The sequence below is a fragment of the Zonotrichia albicollis genome, chromosome 10, assembly GCF_047830755.1.
Source record: "Zonotrichia albicollis isolate bZonAlb1 chromosome 10, bZonAlb1.hap1, whole genome shotgun sequence".
NCBI classification, from domain to species: domain Eukaryota; kingdom Metazoa; phylum Chordata; class Aves; order Passeriformes; family Passerellidae; genus Zonotrichia; species Zonotrichia albicollis.
In genome coordinates, this window is record NC_133828.1 from 579,440 (window position 1) to 603,131 (window position 23,692).

At 44.5% G+C, this 23,692-nt stretch overlaps 1 protein-coding gene across 3 annotated transcripts in view; it reads left to right on the forward strand.

The window, feature by feature from the left end:
• CCDC148 (coiled-coil domain containing 148) overlaps positions 1-23,650 on the forward strand; it is a 44,945-nt gene extending 21,295 nt beyond the window's left edge. Inside the window, exons 9-15 of one of the 3 annotated variants that reach the window (XM_074547735.1) lie at positions 879-1,017; positions 2,967-3,173; positions 15,036-15,176; positions 16,417-16,535; positions 20,232-20,349; positions 21,953-22,093; positions 23,100-23,650. In XM_074547735.1, coding sequence (XP_074403836.1) covers positions 879-1,017; positions 2,967-3,173; positions 15,036-15,176; positions 16,417-16,535; positions 20,232-20,349; positions 21,953-22,093; positions 23,100-23,246 — 1,012 coding nt within the window. In that variant the 3' untranslated portion in view covers positions 23,247-23,650. Of the gene's footprint in view, positions 1-878; positions 1,018-2,966; positions 3,174-15,035; positions 15,177-16,416; positions 16,536-19,179; positions 20,350-21,952; positions 22,094-23,099 lie in introns of those variants that run through there. The other 2 variants (XM_074547736.1, XR_012581850.1) reach the window with 2 other exon arrangements.
• Positions 23,651-23,692: the final 42 nt, after the last annotated feature.

A 23,692-nucleotide genomic window follows, 5' to 3' on the forward strand; every position in this document is an offset into this window, starting at 1 on the left:
CTGCATAAAGATAAGGCTGTTCCAGCGCCTCACTGGATGCAGTGCTATGGAACACTGAGACAGGGCTGCTGGCCTGGGAGTCCAGGAACTGCAGCAGCTGGAGGCAGCAGGAATTTGGGGGGTGGGTAGAGTCTCATGATTGCCTTTTAATTATCCCTGGGCTCTTAGTCACTTCTGAAACCAGGTCACTGGGCTAGAGAGACCTTTTGGTCTGACTCAGTGTTGCTGCTTGGATGTTAATGCTGACAATGACAGCCTGACATTAATCCCTTCAGGGCCAAGAGTTCAGATTGAGGCTAAAAATCTACATCCCAGCCTGTGGTATTCTTTCAGATGGATGTTATTTCTTGCTCCCCTCATTTTCTGAGACAGAGGCATGCAAGCTGATTACTATAGATCCTACTCTAAAAATGGTGACTCTTATGCCTTGCTGATGAATTTATGGCTGTTTGGAGTTTGGTAAACTAGATCCTCACTCATTTAGCTGTGTGCAAGGATTGTCACTTCATTCATTCCCTTTTGATCATTTATTTAGTGCTCAGTGGTGGAGTCTGATCATCTTGTTCTTTTTACGCTGTATTTTCCCTGTGGGGTCACTGATTATCCAATTATGTGGCATGTTTGAGAAACACAGTGACATTCCCCAGTAAAAAGCCAGATTAGAAACAGAACAATTCACTCAAATGATGGCACGGTGTCATATCAGCAAAGCAATGCATGTTTGCTTTATTTCATTAATCCCATTTATTCACCTCTAACCCAGCTCCAGTTCACAGCACCAGGACTGTGAGCCCGCTCGGGGCTGGGATGTCCAGAACCAAACTCCTCCTTTTCAGTGGTTAATTTACACTGGGATGCATTGTTTTGTATTCCTGTAGGAACAGTGACTGGAAGGAAGAAGATCAGTGGATTTTCCAGACTGTTATCAATCAGTACCCAAGTGATCTTCAGAGGAGGAGGACTTTGTACCTGGATATGCTGCAGAGGTATCTTCCCCACAAATCCAGGCAGGAGCTGGTCAGTGCTGGCTTACCTATTCATTCAAATATGCACATTCTTAAACTATGTAGTGAATGGTTGTATTAAAGAATGTATGTTTATTGAAAATTTTTAATGTTAAAATTTCTTAATTATAAATTTTGTTGTGCACAGTAAAGAAGAAACATCCCTGGTTTTTAAATGCAGGAATTTTAAAACTTATCTCTTCAAAGTAACTCCTGGGCAGACTTTTTAGTTCCATGTAGTCTTACAGCCAAACTCACAAAAATAATTTGTTAGCATTGTTTCTGCTGTACAGTTTTATAGCTGTGTTATGCCACTCTGCTTCTCTTGGTGTTTTTATTTTTCGTGAGGATGTAAAGCTTTGTTGCACTGTCTTGGAATAGTTATTTTAATTGTTCTGTGGCACATCTATAGCAGGAAGAGTAGAAAGTTATCTCCCACTCTAAGGGAGAGGCTATTTTTATATACATAATGCTTTCAAATTGATTGCTGATTCCTCTTGCACTCCACAGTGAATAAGCACATAGCAGCTAATTGAGAAACCCATTTCAAGGCCAGAACACTTCAGGATGTCATAAGGAAAGTAGGAGGCTCTTCTTATCTCTGTCTGTATTTTTAGACCTTCTACTTCCCTGTGTTTGAGGAATGTCTAGTGCAAAGGAATGACAGTGAAGTGATACTGCTAATTAGCCAGAGTTTGACTAAAAATAAAGTTCTTGTGGATTTCAGAAATTTTGCCCTGGCCTGAATAGGGCTGAATAGTTGTGTGCTTTGGACAATGCAGGTATGTTGTAAGCACAGATACCATTAAAGGGTCTCCCTACACCTTGGAAGGTTCATCTAAAATTTTAAAACATAATTCTTCATTGAGCTGATGTGTCTTGGTGTGTGTATCAGCATGATGACTATGGAAAATGCTAAACCACTGCTCTTAGAAGTGTTTGTGTCCCACTGGCACAGCAGCCTGGAGCCCTCCTTGCCCTGTGCAGAGTGGTCAGGCACTCAGCTGATCCCAGAGCAGGTCCTGGCAGAGCTCTGTGTTTGGAGGAGCAGACTCCAGCCCTGCCCTGCTCAGGAGCCTGAGGTGTGGGGCAGCAGCCCTGCAGTGGGAGCTGCTGAGGGACAGCGCTGAGCTTTGGCCCTGGGAAGCTCCAGGAGCAGCTTCAGCCAGCCCGGAGCTGATGGCAATGTCTGGGAGTGAGTCAGCATCCCTTGCTCCCTGCCAGAGCCTGCAATTAGCATCTGGAATGGTCCCCTTGGCACCTGAGAGAGCCAGCCATCTCTAGAATCTCACTCATCCCTATATATTTTGGGGATATAAGACAGGTTCAAGACTCTGCTGCCTCATTCTATCACCCTTACTTGGTACTGCTTCCATCAAGGCCTTGAACCTTGAATATCCTCATGAACCTCGCTGAATTAGGCCAAAGCAAGTGGATTTTGGATTAAACACTGCAGTTTTTGCTAGGTGGTGACACTGCTGGTGGCACTGCGCTGCTTGGCCAACTAAGGCTTTATTTCCAAACTTCCTGCTAGGAAAGAAGTGAAGCTGATTCCCCCCTGTACTGATTTTGTACAAGTGCTGTTATTGTGTCCTGTTTCTCTGCAGATCAGAATTTGATAGGAAAAGCCTCATCTTGCTGGAAGTGCTCAATATCTCTGGAGAAATATTGAAGGACCTGCTTATATGTTATGTCCTTCAGGGCAGGGAGGGACCATTGCATTTCATTTATTCCCATTGCAAAGGCACAGCTGAACAGAGAGCAGGGGGCCAGGGGGATGCTGTGGTGCTGGAGGGTGTCACTGCCCAGGACACGGTGACATCCCTGGCACCTGGCACAGTGCCCTGGATTCCGTGGGAATATTGGGGATACAAGACCTAAATCGGTTACAGCCAGGTTTGCAAAAATGTCTAGAATGACAATTTTATTAATAATCCTTTGTGAAACGCCCTCCCCTTTCAGGTAGCTCACGAGAAGGCTCGGGATCACTACCACTGCGTCAGGAGCCAGCGCAGAGCGCTGCTGTCAGCCTGGGCTCAGCTCAGGAAAGCCTTTGTCCTCAGGGCCCTGGCTGCTGCTGCCGAGGCTGCTGCTGCTCACGAGGCACAGGTGCTGCTGGCTGACTCCAGGCACAGGCAGCTGGAGATCTGTGCTGATCTGAAAGCAAAGGTACGTTCGGTAATGAATCCCTCACCAAATCTGTACCCAACAGATGCATTCAAAATGAAGTTTTTTTACATTAGCACAAATCTGTTTTCAGGTAAATAATGCGTATCTGTCTGTCCTTCTGGGCTCTTTTAAGAATGCTTTTTAAGACATGAAACAATGGATCCCATAACTTGTTTGGCCTTGTTATAGAAGGTTCATGATATTCTGATTTCATGTGGTAAGAGGTGAAAAAGATAAAAATACCTGTGTGGTTTTGGTAAGTGAATAGAGTAAAGTGGGAGGAGACTGGACACAAGAGGAAGATGTTGTGATATTTATTCCTAAGGTGTTTGTAGGAGGAATCCCATTTCTGGGCATGAGGCATGTTAAGATTTGTTGAAACTGCTCTCTGTGATTTTTGACTTGCACAGAAATGAACATCTGAGAGCATGCATGATGTGTTATTCTCACTTTACCAATATTCTCTCTGCTGTGCCGTCACTTTTCAGTGAAATACTAAACACTTGATTCAGGTTTCCTATGAGAAGGAAAGCATGGTAAAACCTGTTCTGTGAGGCAGGATGTTGATGCTAGTTTTTAGTTAGCAATAACACAAAAGCCCTTCTGTCTTGTGTTCTGGAGCTGACTGGCGTAGGAAGGTTTGAATCTAAACACTTTGGGGTTAGAAACTGTCTGGGCATGACTAAGTGGGGAGTACCCTGCTCTGACTCCTGTGTCAGCCCTGCCTTGAGCCAGGGGCAGGAAGGGGTGGCTCTCTGGAGCTGAGGGGATGTTGGGTGATTCTTTACCCAGGCCTTCCTTTCTGGAATGCTGTGTGTCCTTTCTGGAATGCTGTGTGTCTCTTACCTGCACAACCAGAGATGGAAGGGCCAATTATTCCAGAACTGTGAATTTGAGCCACTTTTCCCCCTTTGTTTCTTTTACTTTTCTTCCACACAAGAAGTAACAGGCTGGTTTTGGGGGACTTTGTTGTCTCCGTGTAAGATTCTCACAGGTGCACTGACATTGTCTGAAAGATTTTTGGATTCTGACCTCCCGTTTCCAGGAACTGTTTGAAACTTAAACTTATTAGGCCTGCACTTTTCAAGGGTAATTTCAAAGGGATCTTCGTTAAAATGTTGAACGTTTGAACAAAACCAACTCACCTGTTTCCCAGAAAAGAGGAATGGAAAAGGAACATTTCTTTCATTAAAGGAGGATATCATTGTGACCTTGTTTTGATCAGCTCCGCAACTGAAAGGGCTGCAGGGCGGAAGCTGAGCTTGGGCACAGAGCTCACTCATTTTCAGAGAAAGGATTCTCAGTGTATCCATGGCTTCTGTTTTGGTTTGATGAGGATATGCATTTGAAAACTCAATTTTCTCAGTTATAGTTTGTTACAGACTTGTCTTTCTTCACTTCTGAACTTTTCAACTACAGAGTGCTGTTTTAAATGCACCTGTACCATTGGTGAGACTCGGCCTTGTGACTGACAGGGAGGGATAATTAAAAAATAAAGCAGCAGAGAAGTTAAATTAATATTTATAGCAGTTTTTACTTGGGGAAAGGACTTTGAAATTTTTCTTCCATGTTCCATCTCATGGAAGATCGATGTGTGTCCTAACAGAAATCATAGTCCCAAAGGGGGAAGTTTGGAACAACTGAAGAAGCTCAGGTGAAATAAATCACGAGGGCCATATGGTAGCCATCTGAAGGAAATAAAATGTGAAATAGACAGTGCTGGGGAGGTTACACTGTATATTCCTAAAGAGTAAATGCGCCTGGTACATTTCTTTGTTTTTCATGGGAAGATAAAGCAAACCCTGAGGGGTCACACTTTGAGGGATCAAGAGTCACTCAGATCTGGTGTGCTTTGGGCTGTGGGGATCTGATCCCCCCAGGGTTCTGGCGCAGACACTGTGTAAAACAAATTCAGTCTCTGTAAAATTCCTAAACAACACAGAGAGGCAAATTTTTGCACATTGCAAGGCAGGTAAGGCACGAAGTGAGGAGTGATCTTTGCAGAGGTTGGGAGGTGCTGCCTCACAGCTGGCGTTTGAAGAACTTGCTGTACTACAACACAAATTCAGTTGAGGTGTCTGCATGCATTCCAAACATTATTTTCCTATTGACTCTATCTTAAAATATTTGTAATCTGGTGCTTTCCATCTTCATAGAAAATGATTTTTAAAGAAGGCTAGAGGGAAGACCTACAGCAGCAGCAGCCCTTAGGGCAGTTGAATCCCCTGTGTGTGCTGCTTAGGGGACGCTTTTTCTTCCTCAGCACAAATCTTGTGTGCCTGCTTGCCTTTAAATCTCTTCTTTCCCTCGTTTTGTGCTCCAGGATTAATCCCCACTACAGTGCTAAAATCTCTTGCAACACATTGTGTAGTTTGAGAGAGCAGCTCTTGTATTTTGTATCCTGACAGAAACTAAGATAAAATAATTTCAAAAAGAAAAGCATTAGGTGGCATTAACAGGGCTGTTGCAAATTGTATAAAACATTTTGCAAATTGCTTTCCTTCTTCCTTCCTGTATTGTAAGAAAGGATGTGACAGTAAACTTAGGGAAAAAAAAAATTCCCTATTCAGCATGTAGTCAAGTCAGTGGTTTAAATGCTGTGACTATCAGAGCAGATCAACATTGAAGTATTACAACTGAATGTTAAAAAAATCCACAGAGGTATCAGATCCAGTGCTTTGACTTCAAACCAGTCATTTTGAAGGAAACTTTTAAAAAGAATAAATATTTGAATAGTAAGGCACTTAAAAGAATGGTTCTCTTTTTCAGAAGTGTTGTCTGTTCACCACTGAGTTGACCCATTCATTTGTTGGACATAAAAAAATACAAGGAAGTTATAATAACCTAAATTTTAAATATAGCTACTCATGTTTGTGGTGAACTGAAGAGCTGCAGGATGCTGCAGTGTTTCTCCAAAATGAATGTGAGCAAGTGTCTAAGACTCTAACACTCCAAGATGAGCCAGCTCTGACTCTAATAACTCTTTAATCCAGACCTAATAGACCTGTATTTAATAGTCTGAGGTCAGCACAGCCCTGACCTGTTGCATCTTTTGGGTCAGACCAAGCTTGTGCACAGTACATGTGAAGCACCTGCAGAGGCTGTCTCTGCACGTTTGCCTTGCTGGCCCTTCCAGCAGCCTTTCCCCCGTTTTGCTGTGCCTGTGTTCCATCCCATGATGTTGTTACTCCTGATCTGTCTGCCGTTCATCTCCTCCCACTGTTCCTGGTGTTTGCCCGGGCAGGGCTGGGTGCCCCTGGGAAGCTGCTGCGGGCAGTTTGCCAAGCTCAGAGTGTGTTCCTTGGATTCCCCCAAGGACACGCTCACAGCTTCGTGCCCAATCCCTGGGCTTGAATTGAGGCTTTTGGGAGCAGGGGCTCAGGGAGGAGACCAGGGCTGAAACAACCCAGAAGAGCTCAGAGGAGCAGGCAGGGCCTCGGCGTGGGTGTAACCTGCCCAGCTCCCTGTGTGCTGTGAGAGCTGGGCTATGTGTGAGACAAGAACCTCTCTCTCAAATCTGAGAGAGAGGTTGAAATTGCTGAAATTGAATAGCTGAAATTGCCCGCTGACACCTAAAGTTGCTGGAGGATGGATAGCCAGACAAGCAGACGCTCTTGCCCACAGTGTTTTCCTAGAATGATCTTCAGTGAGCAAAGCGGCGCCTCAGGCAAGCAAAGCTGCACCAAAATTTTGCAGTTGTTAATGATCAAAGGAACTCTGATCCATATGAGAAGTCAATGGGTCTAGAAGAGAGAATTCTCTATCTAAAGCAAGCAATTTAAATAACTAGTTGTAAATAGAAATGCAGCCTACTTAAAGTTATGCATGTGTGAATATTTAAGCCTGTATAATATTTACACATGTTAATAAAATGTTGACATTCCCATTGTCAAGAACAGGAGGATGTTCCCAATAATGCTGGATGAGGAAAGAGAGGAACTACAAGTACAAGCTGTGAGAAATAAACTGCTCATGCACTGCCTTGAGCAAAGCTGATGATTCCCTGTCTGCCCCAGGGACTTGGTGCTGCTCCTGTTCTGGATCCCAAGTTTTACCAGTCCTGCTCCCAGCCCTTGTGATGAGTTTCCTCACTGAAATTGGCACCTGGTGTTCCTCCTCAGGTTGTGAGTGAGGGCTGTGCTCAAGTGCTTTTCTTTCATATCCCTTTTTCAGATTTAAACACTTATGTAACTGAAGACAATATTCTGTTAATGATCAAAACAGTTACTTTTAATCACTTTTCTGGTACTTATTTTTTTAACCTCTTAGAGGTAGCCTGTGGAGCACAAGGATCATCAAAAATCTATTAGGGATGTGAACCTCCATTGTTTTTCTAACCACAGCCAGAATGAGATTATTCTCTGAGATTAGCAAACTTTTAAATGTATTATTTCTTAATTATCCTGCTGCCAAATGCTGTAATGCTGCTCTAATTCTTCTTGTAGGTCTTGTGCAGGCCAGTCAGATGCAGAAATTTTTAGCTTTTACCATTTATTGTTTGTCATTCAGGACCCTGTGGAGTCGGATGTGGTTCCAGGTGCTGTTCAGAGGTTTTCAGGCTTGAAGAATCCCCAGTTTAGGGAGAAAGGGGCAGATTTTTAGAGCTGAAAGTTACTGGAGACTTCCTACCACAGCTGTGTTAATACCACACGGGTTTGTTGTTGACAGTGTGGGTGCCAGAGCTTCCCTCTGCCCGTGTGGTGTCAGGGCTCTGTCCAGTGACAGAACACGAGAGCTGGGCTGTGCTCGCAGAGAGAGGGAGCAGGGTGGGGACAGGGCCTTGCATTCCCTGCTGGGGTTTGCAGTGCTGTGGGTGGCATTGGCCACAGAGCACAGACAGCAGCACATCTCTGTGCCTCTGCCATCAGCGTCTCAACAGAACCGCAGCGGCTTTTGCTGCGTTGGGGATATCTTGTGTGGAGCCCCTGTGCAAATCTGAACTTCTCCCACCTGCTTCTGCAGACCCTGACATACTGGCTTTTTAAAAGCTTTGTGGCAGTTCAGGAGGTTACTGACACCTGAGAAAAGAAAAATGATATGTACCATGCTTTTTAAAAAGGACTCTCTAAATTTTAAAAAAAGATGGCTTTTTCATATTGTTTGGATGAACTCCCCCTGCCCTGTAATATTTCAGACTCCAGGGAACTGTTCTTAATATACACTTTAATTTTTTCCTTTTTATAAGCTCTAGTATTCACACCCTGAGGCACCCATCTCATTAGCTTTCCATTTAGGAATACACGCATACACTTCCTATTCTTATTGTATTTCCAGAAATAACACTGTTAATATTTTATATTTCAGCGTGTGGTGGCTTTGAATAGTGCAAGTCTTTTTTTATTATTATCAGTTAACACAATTACACATCAGTAGCAGGTCTCCCATACATCCCAGTTTCCTTGGCAATGTCAGCTTTGTTGGGACACAATTGGCTTGTGGCTTCCAAAGCCTTGGGAGACAACTCCTGCCTGGAGATGTGAAACCCACAGGGTGCACAGAGCCCTCCCCAGGGCTGGGGGGCTGCGTGTGCCCAGCACTGGGGCTGCTCCTTGGCATCAGCTGCCAGCAGGCCCAGTGCCCCAATCCCTGTTTGTCCAAACCCTGTGTGTGTGTGCCCAGCACTGGGGCTGCTGCTCCTTGGCATCAGCTGCCAGCAGGCCCAGTGCCCAAATCCCCTGTTTGCCCAAACCCTGGGTGTGTGTGCCCAGCGCTGGGGCTGCTCCTTGGCACGTGCTGCCAGCAGGCCCAGTGCCTCAATCCCTGTTTGCCCAAACCCTGCGTGTGAGTCCAGCGCTGGGCAGGTCCTGGCAGGGTCACGCTCTGCCCATGACTAGCTGCAGCAGCTCTGTCCTGCAGATGGGAATGGCTTCAACATCCATCCCTCACCCTCTTCCCAGTCCTGGCACACAAGGAAGAGTTTGAGCAGGTGAACTGGAGTTTGTATTGACAAATCATGGGTGAGTGCAAGTACATTTGAAAAAACCACTTTTTTTTTATAAGAAGTGCACTACTTTTTAGTAGTTGTTGGATAGACATTTCCATACAGTTGGTGACTTGAAAAACCTGGTTAGTTTTGTAACATAAACTTCTATGTTCCTGTTTAGTTTGTAAAATATTTAAATCCAAGGGATTTATTATCCTATTAACCTCAGTGGGATTTATGTGTTTAACCTCTATTACTCTTGAGAGAAATTGATGGAATCCTTACTTTTTTATGGGAGGCTGGGTCTTTAACTTTTTTTTTCCTATGTTTCCCTCCCATTTTCTTAAAAATATTTTCTTTTTTGTGCATGTCAGAATGGCAGGGAGTTGCTCAGGCAGGAGACACAGATCAGCATGAGCTGCTTTGCCTGAAGTATGACTGGCTGAGCTGCTTTGCAAGTAAAGAGGCTGCACTGCTGGCATTGCAAGTCGCCTTTTAATAAGTTTTCCATGTTAATCTTGTAGTGATCTCAGTCTGACCAGTTCTAGAGGAGATAAAAAGCATTGATCTTGTGTGGGGAAATAAAAAGTTTGCCAAATCTAAACAAAATCATCTTCCTTGTTTGATGATGTGTCCCTTAGGAACTGGACTGGGAGCAATATCCCTCCTGAAGGGCTGGTGTTGCAATCCTGCTGTTTCTTCAGCATGTGACTTCTTATGACTTAATCACCTTTTACATCTGCTTTGCTTTTTCTCTTTTTCAGAACGCACTAGAAAGGCATAGCTCTAAAGTGGCCATTTCTCTAGAAACAGAATTCCTTCGGTCACCAACTTATTCTCTGGCTGCAGCCCTTCTTTTAAAAATGTGAAGGAAAAATGTCATAGTTGACGTGGTTTAAATCCAAATTTGCAATTGAGAGGCATTTTTCCCTCTCTGTGCCTTGTGGCTTCCATCTGGAAGAACCCAGAGGTATCTCTGACTTGCCATAAATGGGATAACTCTCAATTCTATATTCAGCAAGACCCCGAGCAGAGGAGAAGGCGATGACGCAGGGAGAGGAAGGAGAGGAGAGGCTGGAGCCGGTTTGGGCAGGGGATCGGTGTGGTTGTGTGAACATGCCCGTTCCTCAGAGTGCTCTGGGGCTGCCTGGGCTGCCAGCTCTGCCGAGCACAGAGTGAGCAGCTGAGTGGCAGAGCAGGCTGTGGGCAGGCAGCCCGTGCTGGTCCCGCACAGCGCAGCGCCCATCCTTGCCAGAGCTCCCTTCCTGCTCCTCACTGCCTCTGGGCTCTGCCTGCACTGCTCCTGTGCTCCAGGGGCACCTTCAGTGGCCCGACAGGGAGCTTTGAGAAGCCTTTGGTACTTGCATGGTGTTTGGTGCACAGCCTAACACTGGGCTCAGGCAGCCTGCGCTGGCCCCACTGGGAAACATGGAATGCTGCTTTGTGCCTCTGGCTCACTGGGATCTCCCACCTGCTTTGTACAACAACCTGGGAGAACTGGGGCATAAACCTGGGGAGACACATTCTGTGTTTTCTTTTTTATGCGTGAGATTTTTTAAATACTGAATTCCTTTCAGTAGTATTTGAATCTCTAGTTGTCTCATGGTCCCATTTTGCTGTTTGTGACCATGCAGCCCTGACCTGCAGCTGCTGTGTTCCTGTGATCCCACCGTGACTAGGCTGGCTCTGTTCTGCTGTGGGCTTCCATGGATAGCCAAATCCTGTGGTTCTTCTTTTTTGTGTTTTTTTTTCTACCATGTAGAATCTTCACTTGTGAAGTTATTTTTCTTGAAGAGACCCCCTAATCTTTTTCCTAGGGATTCTTAGAATCAGTTGTGAGCAATTTGAAGAAGAAAATGAAAACTGCAAACCATAGTACAAATAAGGAAAGATGAGCAGAAGTGATTGAGAGATTAATTAAACTCTGTGAGATACTAGAAGAGTATTTAGATTGTATCATTTTATATGGTTGAAAAAGTGAGCTAGAAAACATCAGAGTGGGATCTCAGAGGATTTTCCTTTTATGCCTTCACTTATAATAAACAGTACTGGCTTTATCACACAGTTATTGGGAACTTTTGCTCAGAACTTGGATTCTACAAGCTTAGTATGTCTGTGTGGCACAGAGTGATCTGAGTTCTGGGCAATCATTTCTGACACCGTTCCTCCCAGGATTTTGCGTCCTTTTGGTTCCTTGTGCACGTTTCCCTCTGTTTCCAAAGCTGAGGCTGCCCCTGCTCGACCTTTGCCAGCGCAGCCGCTGCCCTGTGCTCCTGGTACCCAGCTGAGCAGCTGGATGCCACCCCTTGTGTCTGATTATAAAAAGTCATTGCTGCTTCAAGAGGAAACCTCACATGGTGCTGTGGTATTCTGCATTGTTTTGTCTTTAAAAGAGTTGTATCTGTAATATCAGGTGAATGGTAAATACATTATTGCTATTCAGATGTTACAGTGAAAGAACTAATTTATTACTTTAATTAGTTTGTAGTGCACTTTACATTATTGTAATGTGCAATATTGAAAAAATGAACTGAAAAAAGGTGTGCATGCATTCTGTTCAGCACAGCAATTTAATAATTCACTTGGCAAAACCTCCTCTAATAATGCATGAACTGTGAAATGTACTTGAAATGCCATTTGTAATTAAAAACTTTCAGAACCTAATGTTGGCAGTGCTTGTACTGCTAAAATGAAAACAGTTTTGTGGAACAGGCAATGGGAGAGCCAGGTTTCAGTGTATTTTCAATATTAGTTTAACTACCAGGATTTTTTAAATATTTAAATAAAATATTTGCTGTTGACACAGTAAAATATACCCTTGTGATTTTGAACTGATAGGAATGGAAGAATGCAATCAAAAACACACTAATTTCTTTTGCAATACATGCAAAATATATATAATATGTGACTTGTATTCCTTTTCTGGTTTTTACCAATGTTCCTTGTTTTGTTTTGTTGGTTTTTTGTTGGTTTGATTTTTTTTTGGGGGGGGGGCTTTGTTGGAATTATGTTCTTTTTTGTCACAATTATGAATTTTTAAAAATTTTTTTAAAGGAAATTATTCTTATTTTGCCCTAATGAAAAGGCACAGAGGGAGCAGGGATAAATCTAAACTAATTTCATGTGCTGAATACAGAAAATGATAACTGGGTATTGTGAACAAATATGGTACAGTGAAACTCTCCTCTGGTATCCTTGTTACCCATTTTTCTGATTGGCCTTAGGCTCATACATTTGAAATCCTAACTAAAAAATGAAAAAGTAGATTCAGAATTGAAATTTGAAAAATGGAAAGCATGTTCTACCCCCTGAGTAAATATATGTGTTGGTAGTGATTTAGGGCAGAGTAGGGAGCATTGTAGGGCTGGAGATACACACTGAGTTACTGGCCCATCTCTTCTGTCTGGGGAACGCTGCTGTGTGATTAATGCTTTGTCAGCCTAGTGAAGTTCTGAATTTGGTGCTTGGTTGTGCTCATTTGTTTGTACATAAGCTGTCAGAAGCCTAGATTGTGCCCCAGTATTGATTTCTGACTTGGATCAAAGGCTGTAAGGGAAGATGTGCGCGGGAACAGCCCCAGAAGGCGGTGGTGGCACTCCACAAGGGTCGGGTGTCACACGCACCACGCAGAGCGCTGCCAGTGAATGGGTTAATGGGGAGGCTTGAGATGCTCTCAGGACAGACTGGTGTCTGTGTCTGCTCACTGCTGCAGCGTGGCTTGCTTCCTTCTGCCATTTGCCATCGCCCCACACTCCCTGCAGGCTTTGCTCTGCTCTCCATGGGCATTTCCAGGCACTGGTTCCCCTGCAGCATCAGGGAAATGCAGCTTTTGGTGAGACCAGTTTATGGCCTCGCCATGTAATGGCTGCAATCAAACCAATCTACCAAACAATTGATAAATGAGTGTCCAGGGAAGACCTCTAGAGGATTGGGAGAGTTCTCAGACATGGGGGGAACTGAGGCTGCATCATGAACTGCACCCGGTGGCATTGACCTCAGCACTGGAGAGCATTTGAAAGGACTGGGAAGCAGGATGTAGGGAAATCCAGGCTTACAAAAAGCAATTTTTTTGTTACATAATCTGACTGTTACCTCATATCAGTTGAGAAAATCTGTGCTGTTATTACAGAAGTTTAAAGCTCCTTCAAATGCTCCTGCAGCTTATCCCAGCTCCAATCTGAGTATGCTTTTTGCAGATTTCACTCACTGTTTACTTGTTGTCAGATTTTAAATCTTTTCTCTATATATGGTTTTGCTTCAGTCTGTTTCAAAAGCAAGGTAGAAAGGATTGCATGTTCTTCTGACTCATTTTCAAAGCATTTCTTTTTGAGTTCATTAACGTGGCAGGTGAAGGGTAACTGAGACAATTTAGCATTGTATTTTAGATTTTTAAACTGCTAAACTGCACGAGCAGGCTGCTGGCAAAATTGCTACACGAAGATTTCAATTTCCACAGCCCCAGTGTCACCAGTTTCAGGTGTGTGGGAAGCTTGGTCCGGGTGTTGCAGCAGAGGCTGAGGGACCTCTCCCGACCGCGGCCACCCCTGCCCAGCAGGGCCAGGTGCAGCTGGTGACTGTGTGAATCCAGTTTGAACAGCTCCACAACCCCCCTGGCCAGCGTGGTCTAGCGTTCCCCCAGCCCTCAGCAGGCAAGTGATGAATGCAATGGAATTCCAGGTGTTTCAGTCTGTGCCTGTTGTTTTACCCCCCTGTCACTGGGCACCTCTGGAAGAGCCTGGCTCCGTCCTCTTTGCACCCTCTGCATTTTCAGGTTATTTTCATGTTATCACTTTGCCTGAACTCCATGAGAAGCCACAGCATTGTTCAGTGTATTGCAAAGAAAAAAGTATAATTGTTATTTTAACAAGAAGCATGGCAAGCATGGCATTGTTCAGAGATGCAGCTCTCTGAGAACCTTGGACCACGGGGAGTGCTGGATTTCTAAACAGAAAATCTTTTATAAGCACAAACCAGAAGAATTAATAATCTGCACGCACAGCCAGTGAAATGCAGTAAAGGTGCAAAAATTATAAGCATTTTCATATCTTTGTATTAAAGTGCTGTAGTGTAGAAAACCAGCTGAAAAGCGGCTGCAATGCTTGCTCCTTAGAGGAAGGCAGAGTTCTGTTAGTGCTTGACAAATCCATTACAAAAGGAGCTGGCAAGCCAACAAAAAGGAGATATCATTGATCCTGTAGTGTGAAACAGATGAGCACACAACTGCTGTGAGAGCCCCGAGGTGGATGGGGCCACGCTGGCTGGGACACTGCAGAGGAGTCCCTGTCCCTGGCCAGGGATGGGGACAAGCTGTCTCCTTCAACCAGCACAGTCAGGATTGTGTCAGGAATGGGTTTTTGGCACGCTGGGCTGGGGGGTCTGTGCCACCCCAGCAGGTTTGTTAGGAAGTGTGGCAGGCCCTGCACAAGGGTGCAGGAGCTGGCCCTGCCCTGCTGTGCTGGGCAGCTCTGCCCCTCTCTTCCCACAGAAAGGGGATGTGCAGGACCCAGGGCTCCCAGGCTTGGTGGGCTGCACCACCTGTGCTGACAGAGGTGATGTCCCTGTCCCTGCAGTGAGCCCTGGGTGAGCAGGGAGCTGTTACAGGAGTGCCTGTGCTGAGGGCTGCAAATGCACTCTGCTCTCTGACTCTTGGTCTCCATCCCTTCACAGGTTCTAAGTGATGAAGGGAGATGTGAGTTCCTTAGATGGTTTTAGCAATTTTGCCGAAAACCTTTTCATACATGACTTTATTGCATATTATGCTATCAGTTGGGAGCTGCACATGAACATGCAGAAAGGTGGTGCTTGCTAAATGGTTGTGTTGCTGATAAGATGATAAAACTTTGTAAGAGGATTACATGAGTTTCCTTTGCAGTCTCAGCTTGGCAGGATCGGTGTTACACAGTCTGCTGCAGGACTGTCTCTTCAACTGTTTCTTCCAGGTTCTACAGTGGAAAGCACAGCAGGAAGAAGCTGCTAAACTAGAAGCTGCTGTAGCTGCCAGAAGAAAAGAAAAGGAAGATGAGAGAGAAAGGCTGCAGAGAGAACAGGAAACCATCCGTAGAGCTCAGGATAAAGAGAAAGTATGAGAAACTTTTCTACATTTTTGTATATATTAATGTGTACCATTGCTTCTAAAATCTATAACTGATCTGATAGCACATGTGTTCCTGTAAAGTATTATGCATTGATGTAGAGATGGGCAAATGATTAGTCAGGTCTTTCTCCTGTCCGTTTCAGCTCCAAAGCTGCCTGGTCTGGCACACCAGTTGTGTTGCTCTATGGCATTTCTCACAGGTCACAGTGTCACAGGAGCAGCAGAGAGGCACGGCAGTCTGCCTGCACAGGTGTGTGCTTTGAGCAGCCCGGGAGGCTGCCGGTGCTGCAGCTGTGCTGCAATGCAGCAGGGGAGCCCGGCAGCACCGCGCCTGCAGCGCAGCACAGCTGCAGGGCGAGCCTGGGGGACAGCGCTCCCAGGGCGTGTGTGCCGGCTCCTTGGGAAATGCCTTGCATGCAGCCTGACAGAAACTCTGAAATGCACTCTGGTGAATGTAATGCTTTAGAAAATCAAGCTGTGTCACAAGCATTTGGGTTGGCCTTTTTACCTAAGGGATATGGCAGAAATCCACGTGGCTGTTTCACTGAGTCCAGAGGCACAGAGAGGGACATTTAGTGAGGGCTGCTGCTTAGGTCACCTGTAGCTTTGCTGCTGCTCCTCTTTGTGCTCCAGCTCGTTCTGTGTATTTGCCTTTGTGCACATGGTGATTGCAGTGGCAGGTGGCTCTGAAAGCACAGGCAAGGAAGAGCTTTAGGGAGCCAGTGCTGACCCAACCACCACCAATGTTCATTTTATCTGTAAATATTCTGGTTGTGCAAACCTTTCTCTTCCTATGTGTAATGTCTAGATAGAGCAGCCCTCTGCCTATGCACAGATGGAATAGCAGCTGTTTGGGGTCAGCAGTCATATGTTTCATTGGAGTATTTTACATCCTAGATCCTTAAAAAGGCTGATAACCTCATACTGCAGCTGCTTTTCTGGGGAATGCAAGCAGAATGGAAAGGGTGGTCTTCAAATTGTGGTGGCAAAATATATTCAAATTAGTGTTCAGAGTCTGATTTTACTACTTTTGTTGTGGAAGCTCCACACCCTATTGCTCTCCTAATAAATATTCTGTTAGCTTGTAGTGCTCTAAAATAGAAATTTTATTCTAAAAGGATCAAAATTGGAATCTCTAACTTAATGCTTTTCTTACTTGCTTTGTTCTCACTGTCTGGGCTTTGGAATGAGTGTTATTTTGTTTGCTGTATTTTGTCAAACTCTAGCTGAAAAAATACTGGGCTGAGAAAGAGCTCAAGTGGCAAGAACAGGAGGAGAGAGATCTACGACAACTGGAGGAACTGAGAAAATTAATGGCTGAACAAGCAGCCAAAGACAGAGAAAGGTAAAAGAAATTAAATGTAAATACCTTTAGTATCAATAGGATCTTTTTATAATCTAATTTGCTTTGATCTCCTGACTTTCATATTTAGAATAAATTGAGGATAATATATTTTTTTCCTTCCTGTTTGGCAAATGCTTCAAACCATCTAGTAAGGTTGCATCCTAGGTGACTGTATCCTAGATGCAATTTATTTCAGTTTGAATTAATTAATTAACATCCATCAAAATTTCAGACCATTGTAAGGACTAAACTGTCATGAAATGTAGCTGAGTAATAAGACCTTCTATATTTCACTTCGCATAATGATTTATAATCAGGTTTGGTTTGTTTGAGGGGCAAATGCAAGGAACATATTAACAAACTCAAAGATATTTATTGTTATCTTAGGGAGTCCTAAATTGCTCATCTGGTTGTAGATGCTCTTCACCAGTTTGATGGGATTTAGGACTTGAGCCTGCTCAGGCTTGAATTGCCAGGTCTTTGTTGCACAATATGACCTTTCACAGCCTGTTGAAGAAATACTGGATTTCACAGAGGGATCCCTCTGTCAGAGGAACATAAAAACCCCTTCATGTAGTCTGGTTATAACTGCTCTTATAAAAGCATAGGCTGACTCTTTTTACATAGAGGAAGCCACCAAGTTTTGTAGACCAGAAGTGTGATTAAAATAGGATTAAAGTGCCATTGGCATTAGAATATTAAATTTGGTCGTAAAGATTCTGTGGGAAACACTACTTGAGTATTACTTTGTTAGGACACCTTTCTACAATTTAATTTAAATGTCTGTGTCCTTATGCTACAAATATATCTCTACCTTTCCTTAAACATGCCTGCACTGGTTTTAGCTCACAGGAGAAGGAACACATGTATTTGAATTACTGGGAGGAAATAATCACCCCTTCAGGCCATTGTGAATGAGAAGTCAGTAAATGTTGTGCATTCCGTCACTCAGAAGTGACCTGCTGTACAAAATGAAACATTTCACTGTGCCGGCTCAGGTGCACGTGTGGCATTGTCCTGTCCTGCACTGCAAAACTGACGGTGTGCTGGCATGTGCCACCTGCCAGAGCACAGAAACTGGGTCTGAGTCTTTGCACAACACTCATCAAACACGGCACAGGCTGCTAGCACACTTCTGATCCAACACATTCTCAGGGTCCTTTGGAAAAGGAAAAAATGGGCTGACTGACTACTCCAAGTACAGGAGATGGCCTGGATAGCACACAGAGTTTCTAATACAATTAAATATTTTTAAAAACTCTGCTATTATCCTGAATTGCTTTTAATCAAACTAAATTAATTTAAAATTAACTAATTTGCTTTGTTTATGAAAAAGAAACCTATTATCACAGAGTCACTATGGTGTTCTGTTTATTCAGGTCTTAGTTTGTAATTGCAATAGCCTGGGCTCTGACCAGGTCAAAGTAAGGCATTAAAGGCGCTTGGTTTCAGACCAAGTATAAAAATTGGAAGGATGTTCCAACTTAGGAGCATGATACACAGTTGAGGATGTATTTCCAAGGTGTCTGCCTTCCCTGGTGTGGATGTCATTGCTGTGCCATTGCCTGCTGACAATGAACTCCATACTGCTGGCTGTGCTCCCTGCAGCCTGTGGAGGATGGCAGCACAGCCCCGGCTCAGGAGCCCCACAGTGCCCGGCTCTGCCCCTGCTCCCTGGCTGCAGTCAGTCGGGATCACCCGCACTGGTTCTAACTGGGCACAGAAAGGCCTCAGGATGCTTCAGTTTAGCACTGCTTTGTATTCCCCTGGGCAGGAAAACTGCCGGGGCACACACAGTGTTTGACCTTAGGCCTGGCCAAGTGCTCCCCACTCTTCCTTCTTGGCTTGGCACAGAAGCTTCCAGAGTATTGAATTTTATGTTTGATAACTCTGGAGTATTTTAAAACATGTATCAAAATAGTCAGCTCAAGCAGAGTGAAAGGATTTCAGTATATTTTTGTCATTTTTCAAAAAACATGAAGGTCTGCTTTTTATTAAATGTTCTCCATATAAAAAGCAGATTAGGCTTTTTCCCTGGCACAGAATGACCCCTGAGCACTGCTGCTGTGGCATTTCTCTGCCTAAACTACACTGGACACTGTGAGAAACTGGAAGCCTCTCTGGGGTACCCTCAGGCAGCCTTGTACCACGCTCTTGGGATAAATCTGTTTGTCCTGCTAATTGTGATTGGATTATTGACACAGAGGTCTTCACTAGCCACCAGCAGAACTATAGGTTTAGTTCTGATTGTTGCAGTTTATAGTACAAGTTTTATACTCCTTTGAGCTTACTAAAATTTGGAGACTAAAAAAATAACAATACATGTTTTATTGTAGTTGAAGCAGCTGTCTTGTCTCAATTTCTCTGAAGGCAAGTTCAGATTTGAAGGGCAAAAGGAGGGTAATTCTCCAAATTCAAAGCATGGCATTGGCGCCTCCTGTAGAAGTACTAAAAGTGACATCCCAACAAATATCTATAGCTCACATAAGGAATAAACTCTGCACAATAGTCTAAAAATGCCTGCAGTGAAGTTTGGAGCAGCACAGTAGTGCTGTGGGTAAAGTTCTGGAGTTACTGATGTGAACCTTCAGCTTTTTCCTTTGAAAGAAGGGTGCAAGTCTCAAGTATTTTTTCCTTTTTCCAGGGACAAGACTGGGAGTGAGGTATTTCTTTTACTGGAAAGGGTTATAGGAAAGATTTCTTCTGCCATACACAGATGTGAGAGAACATTTCTTCTTGGCAAAGAAAATGGGGGAGAAAAAAAGAGTACCAGGGCTATATAAAGCATGCTAGAGAAAATCTGTGGTCTAGACATGGATTCTGAAAGGTTAGCCAAGTTGTTTAAAAGAACCACTGACCAGCCAAAACCCACTGAGAAACAAATGAAGAGGCACACCCGCCCAAACTCCCCTTGCCCAAAGAACCCAAAGCAAAGAGCTCGCTGGAGTGAAGAGCACCCTGGTGTTTGTGAGTGCTGCGATGGGGCAGCGCGGCCGCACCAGGCGCGTCGGGAGGAGCTGCGGGTCTGAGCTGCGATGGGGCAGCGTGGAAGGCGGCGGTGCCACCGGCAGCGTTTCCCTGTGTGTGGGATCTCAGGATCGGAGTCCTGAGATGCCAGGCCACCGAGACCACCCTTGGGGGGCCCGGGAGTCCTGGAATGTTGCCAGAAGTGTCTGGTGGCTGGACTTTGACCCTACACGGGAGACGATACCTGTATGAAGATAAGAGGACTTCACCGGGGTGAATGGTGAAGGGATCAGTTAATTAGAGGGTGAGACACAGGGTTTAGGATTTCTGTACAGGGGGGTTTAGAGAAGTAAGATGGAGGAATTGGGGTGTGTCCTGTCCTCCTTCTTCTTCTCCTCCATCTTCTTTGGTGATGGTGGCACCTTTGGATTGGTTATTACTGAAAGTGCACCCAGCAATAAGAATAAATGGTATTGGGGAAAAATGATAAATATTGTACATGTAACCATGGGTATAAAGATAGGTGTCTGTATGGAGGGCGGCTCAGTGTGCTCATGGCTGGCTGCTGAGCAGACCTCTGTTGGGCTGAAAGAACATCTTTTAGATAAACAATTAATAAACATAAAAACCGAAAGAAGAACTGAAGCCTCTTCTCGTCCTTCGATACGCGGGCTGTCCCAAGGCCACTCCGGGCCTTTCCAGACCCCTCAAACAGACCTATGCTCGCAGGGTGCAGTTCCGACGGGCCCTGCTGGAGAGGCGGCTGCAGCAAAGGAAGGAGCTGGCCCTGCTCCAGGCCCGGCAGCAGCGGCAGAAGGAGAAGCGCCTGGAAGCGCTCCGGCAGCAGGTGGGCTGGCCCCGGTGCGCTGGCGGCGGGCGGGCGGGGATAAAAGAACAATCTCTCAAAAGCAAAGAAGGGAGCGAGGTAAAAGGCACTTGGGGCTGACCAATAGCAATTCTCTCCTCTAATAAATCCTGTGTCCTTTGTAGCTCTGACACAGGAACGTTATGGCATTAAATGTACTGTAGGAGCTGCTGATATCTGAGAGGAGATAGAGACGGTTTTTTCCAGGTTGGATGTGATTTTTCTTCTGTGATTTTTTCTGAGTTTTGTTTTTTTTTAATAACCTCAAGTCTGCCTTGAGTCTAAGGCAAGATTTATGAGTAATTTATATTATTTTTAAATTCTGGAAACTTGCACACCTTGGATGACTTTTCTTCAGAGATATTTGAGTCTCTGAAACTTTTGCACATTACTTTTAAAAAGACACCCATAAAATGCTTACTAATGCTTCTAATATCGTAGTAGAAGTAGTGCTAGGGTTATTTTTTTATACTGCTGACTTTTGAAAGAGTAATTTTGTCTTAATTTACATTTTTGTGTGTAATGTCCTTGTTTTTTCCTCCAAAGAGGCTGGTTGGTAGTCATGATCTGTTGAGCTTTTCCACTAAATCAATTCTCCTGCCAGAGTAGAAAATGCTTCTAGAGGGGCCTTTGCCTGGATGTTGATGTTCCCACTTCATTATACTTCTCTGATCAACATCTATTCTTTGTTTCACACTAATGAAATGCTGCTTCATAAAGTATGTACAATGTTTGTATGGGGAGGGGGGGAAAGATCTTTACTAAAGTAATTTAGCCTCTAGATTTGGGCTGCCTGTTAATACAGAGATATTAAGATATTTTATTAAAGAAATGAGATATTTTAAGATATTTTATTAAAGAGAATTAAGATATTTTATTAAAGAGATGGACGAAAAATTTATCTTACGCAATTTAAAGTATTTTTTTCTGGTTTTAGCCATTCTTCATATGGACTTCTGACTTAAGATATTTTGCTCATGCATCTTTCTGTATTTCCAAAGTAGTATTAGCCTGTATCTGAATATTTTAACACAAAGAAAGTAAGCAATGAAAAATATTAACTCTGGCACAATACAGTGTCTGGGAGCCTTTGATATTGATCTAGCCACAGGAAATTACACAGTTAAAGCAGATGCACTTCAGAAAAAAACAGAGTTGTATTATTTGGAGAATATAACTCAATGCTGTTGCCAGTGACAGTGTAAAATTGTGAGTTATCACCCTGAACACCTTTGTTTCCACTGAAAGAAAAAGAAGAAAGTCTGGAATTGTGGGTATTGCAGAATTTTGAGGCTGCTGGATCCTTGTAGAGACTGGGTTGGGCAGTGGAGCTCGTGCCAGTGTGTTGGAGAGCTCAGGGTTTCAGTATAAATTTATAATTTATACTGAAAAACTAATCCGCAATACGAAATTGAAATTGCATTGCGCTTCTCCCTCACACACCCTTGCTCTGTGCCGCTGTTACAGGGTCACTGCAGAGACAGTGAATGATGGTGCTCTCGAAGGGTGTGCTCCTGACAGTGACCTGCTCTCGCCTTAGCTGCACACAGACAGGGTCATTGTGACTTTCACGCTGTGTCCTTAGGTTGCCGTTGTTGCAGAATTAGATCCTGCCAGGGCGGTGGCTGACACGGTGGCGTCAAAAGCCCGGATGGGCATTGGAGCCAACGAGGAGGTTGAGCTGCAGCAGCCCCTGTTCAGGCTGCACACCTACAGCGAGGAGCAGGTAAGGGGCTGCAGTCGTGCTGGGTAAATGAATCAGGAACTGAACTGGCTGTACTCGTGTTTCAGGGCACTCAGGTTGCTGACGAGGCTGCTCCCTCAATTTCAAATGAACTCAAGGAACATCTTGGTATCTTTAAATTCCCTCACTCTTCCCTATCTGCTCAGTTGATGTATTTGCAATTATTCCCACTCTGGAATTTCAAAATTATTTATGAAAAGAGAAGAGCTATGGTACAATTCTGCAGTGCAAAAGTTTTCTTTTGACACTGAATAAGATGAAATTCAACATTGTCTACAGCTACAGCTATCCAGCACTGCCCATTTTAAGACATTTTAAAGCTTCTCAGTTTGGTAATGGAAAGATGTGGGTTTTGTTTGGTTATTAAAATTCCCCAAATCTGACCAATGTACAAGGTTCTGAGAAAACTTAAAGATGCTTTGAACATGTATATTTGGGTCCTGTGTCTTAATTCTCAGCATGCTCTCTCTGTTTCAACTCCAGACAGGTTTGGTGCTGCTTGGGCTGCAGTATGTGATGCCCACCCAGCACATCCCCGTGCTCCTTCCTGTGCTGCAGGGGCTGAGCATTATGTTCCCAGCATTGGTGTCAGCAGCTCTGGGCACTGGGGAGGTGATGCTGGAACTGGAACCAATGTGTCGCTCTTCCTTGTACTTCCAGCGCAGTCCCACTGCACACCATGCAACAGGGATGGGAAAGAGGCTTACAGATTTTGTCAGACAAACTTCTGACAAATTCCAGAAGTAATTTCCCTCAGATTAATTGTTGTTCTGACAAACGGAAGTGGCACTGCCATGTAAGCACAAGGCGGCACTGAGAGAAAAATCATAAAGGCATTTGAAGCACTTGGGTTCTGCAGGAACAGCCAGGAGGAGATTGGAGTCTGTGCTGCACTTGGGGCTGTGTGCATGGAGAACACGGGGAAACGCAGCAGCTCCTCAGGGAGCTTTTTGGCTTCTATTGATCGTTGCTGTGGTTTTTTGAACAGGTCATTTCTGACCCCAGGCTCCGTGTGGAGCTCGCTCTCCGAGAAGCTGGACTGCATAAAACACTTTATGCGAGAGAGCTTTTGTCAAAACTTCCACCACCGAAGCTTCCAAGAAGAGACACGGAATCTACAGCTTTTAAAATGTAGAGCACATCTCATGAGAGGGGCAGAGCAGCACCAGGGCTCTGGTCTGGCCCACGACATGCAAACCCTAGATTCCCTTTGGCTGTCCTGGAACTGCTCAGGTCCCTGACCGTGCAGCCATTCTCAAGCACTCGCAGCCTTTCTGAGCTGGGAGCACCACGTTCCACCTGCCCTGTGTGGGTCTGCAGAGGCTGGGCTGCGTGCTGTTCATGGCATTGCCCGTGTCCCTCTGACTGCCAGCGGGGACACCGTGCTCAAGGACTCCTGCACATCAGGCCAATCTGATGTGCAGCATCTTGAGTAGGAATTACTGGGATTTAATTGGTAGCAGAAGTCCAAAATAGCTTAGCACAGCAGTTACTTTAGATTTTATTAAGTTACGTGAATAAATCCCACAATTTTCTTTCCAGGTTTCTTGAGAATTTGATTTTTTTTAGTTATAAAATCTT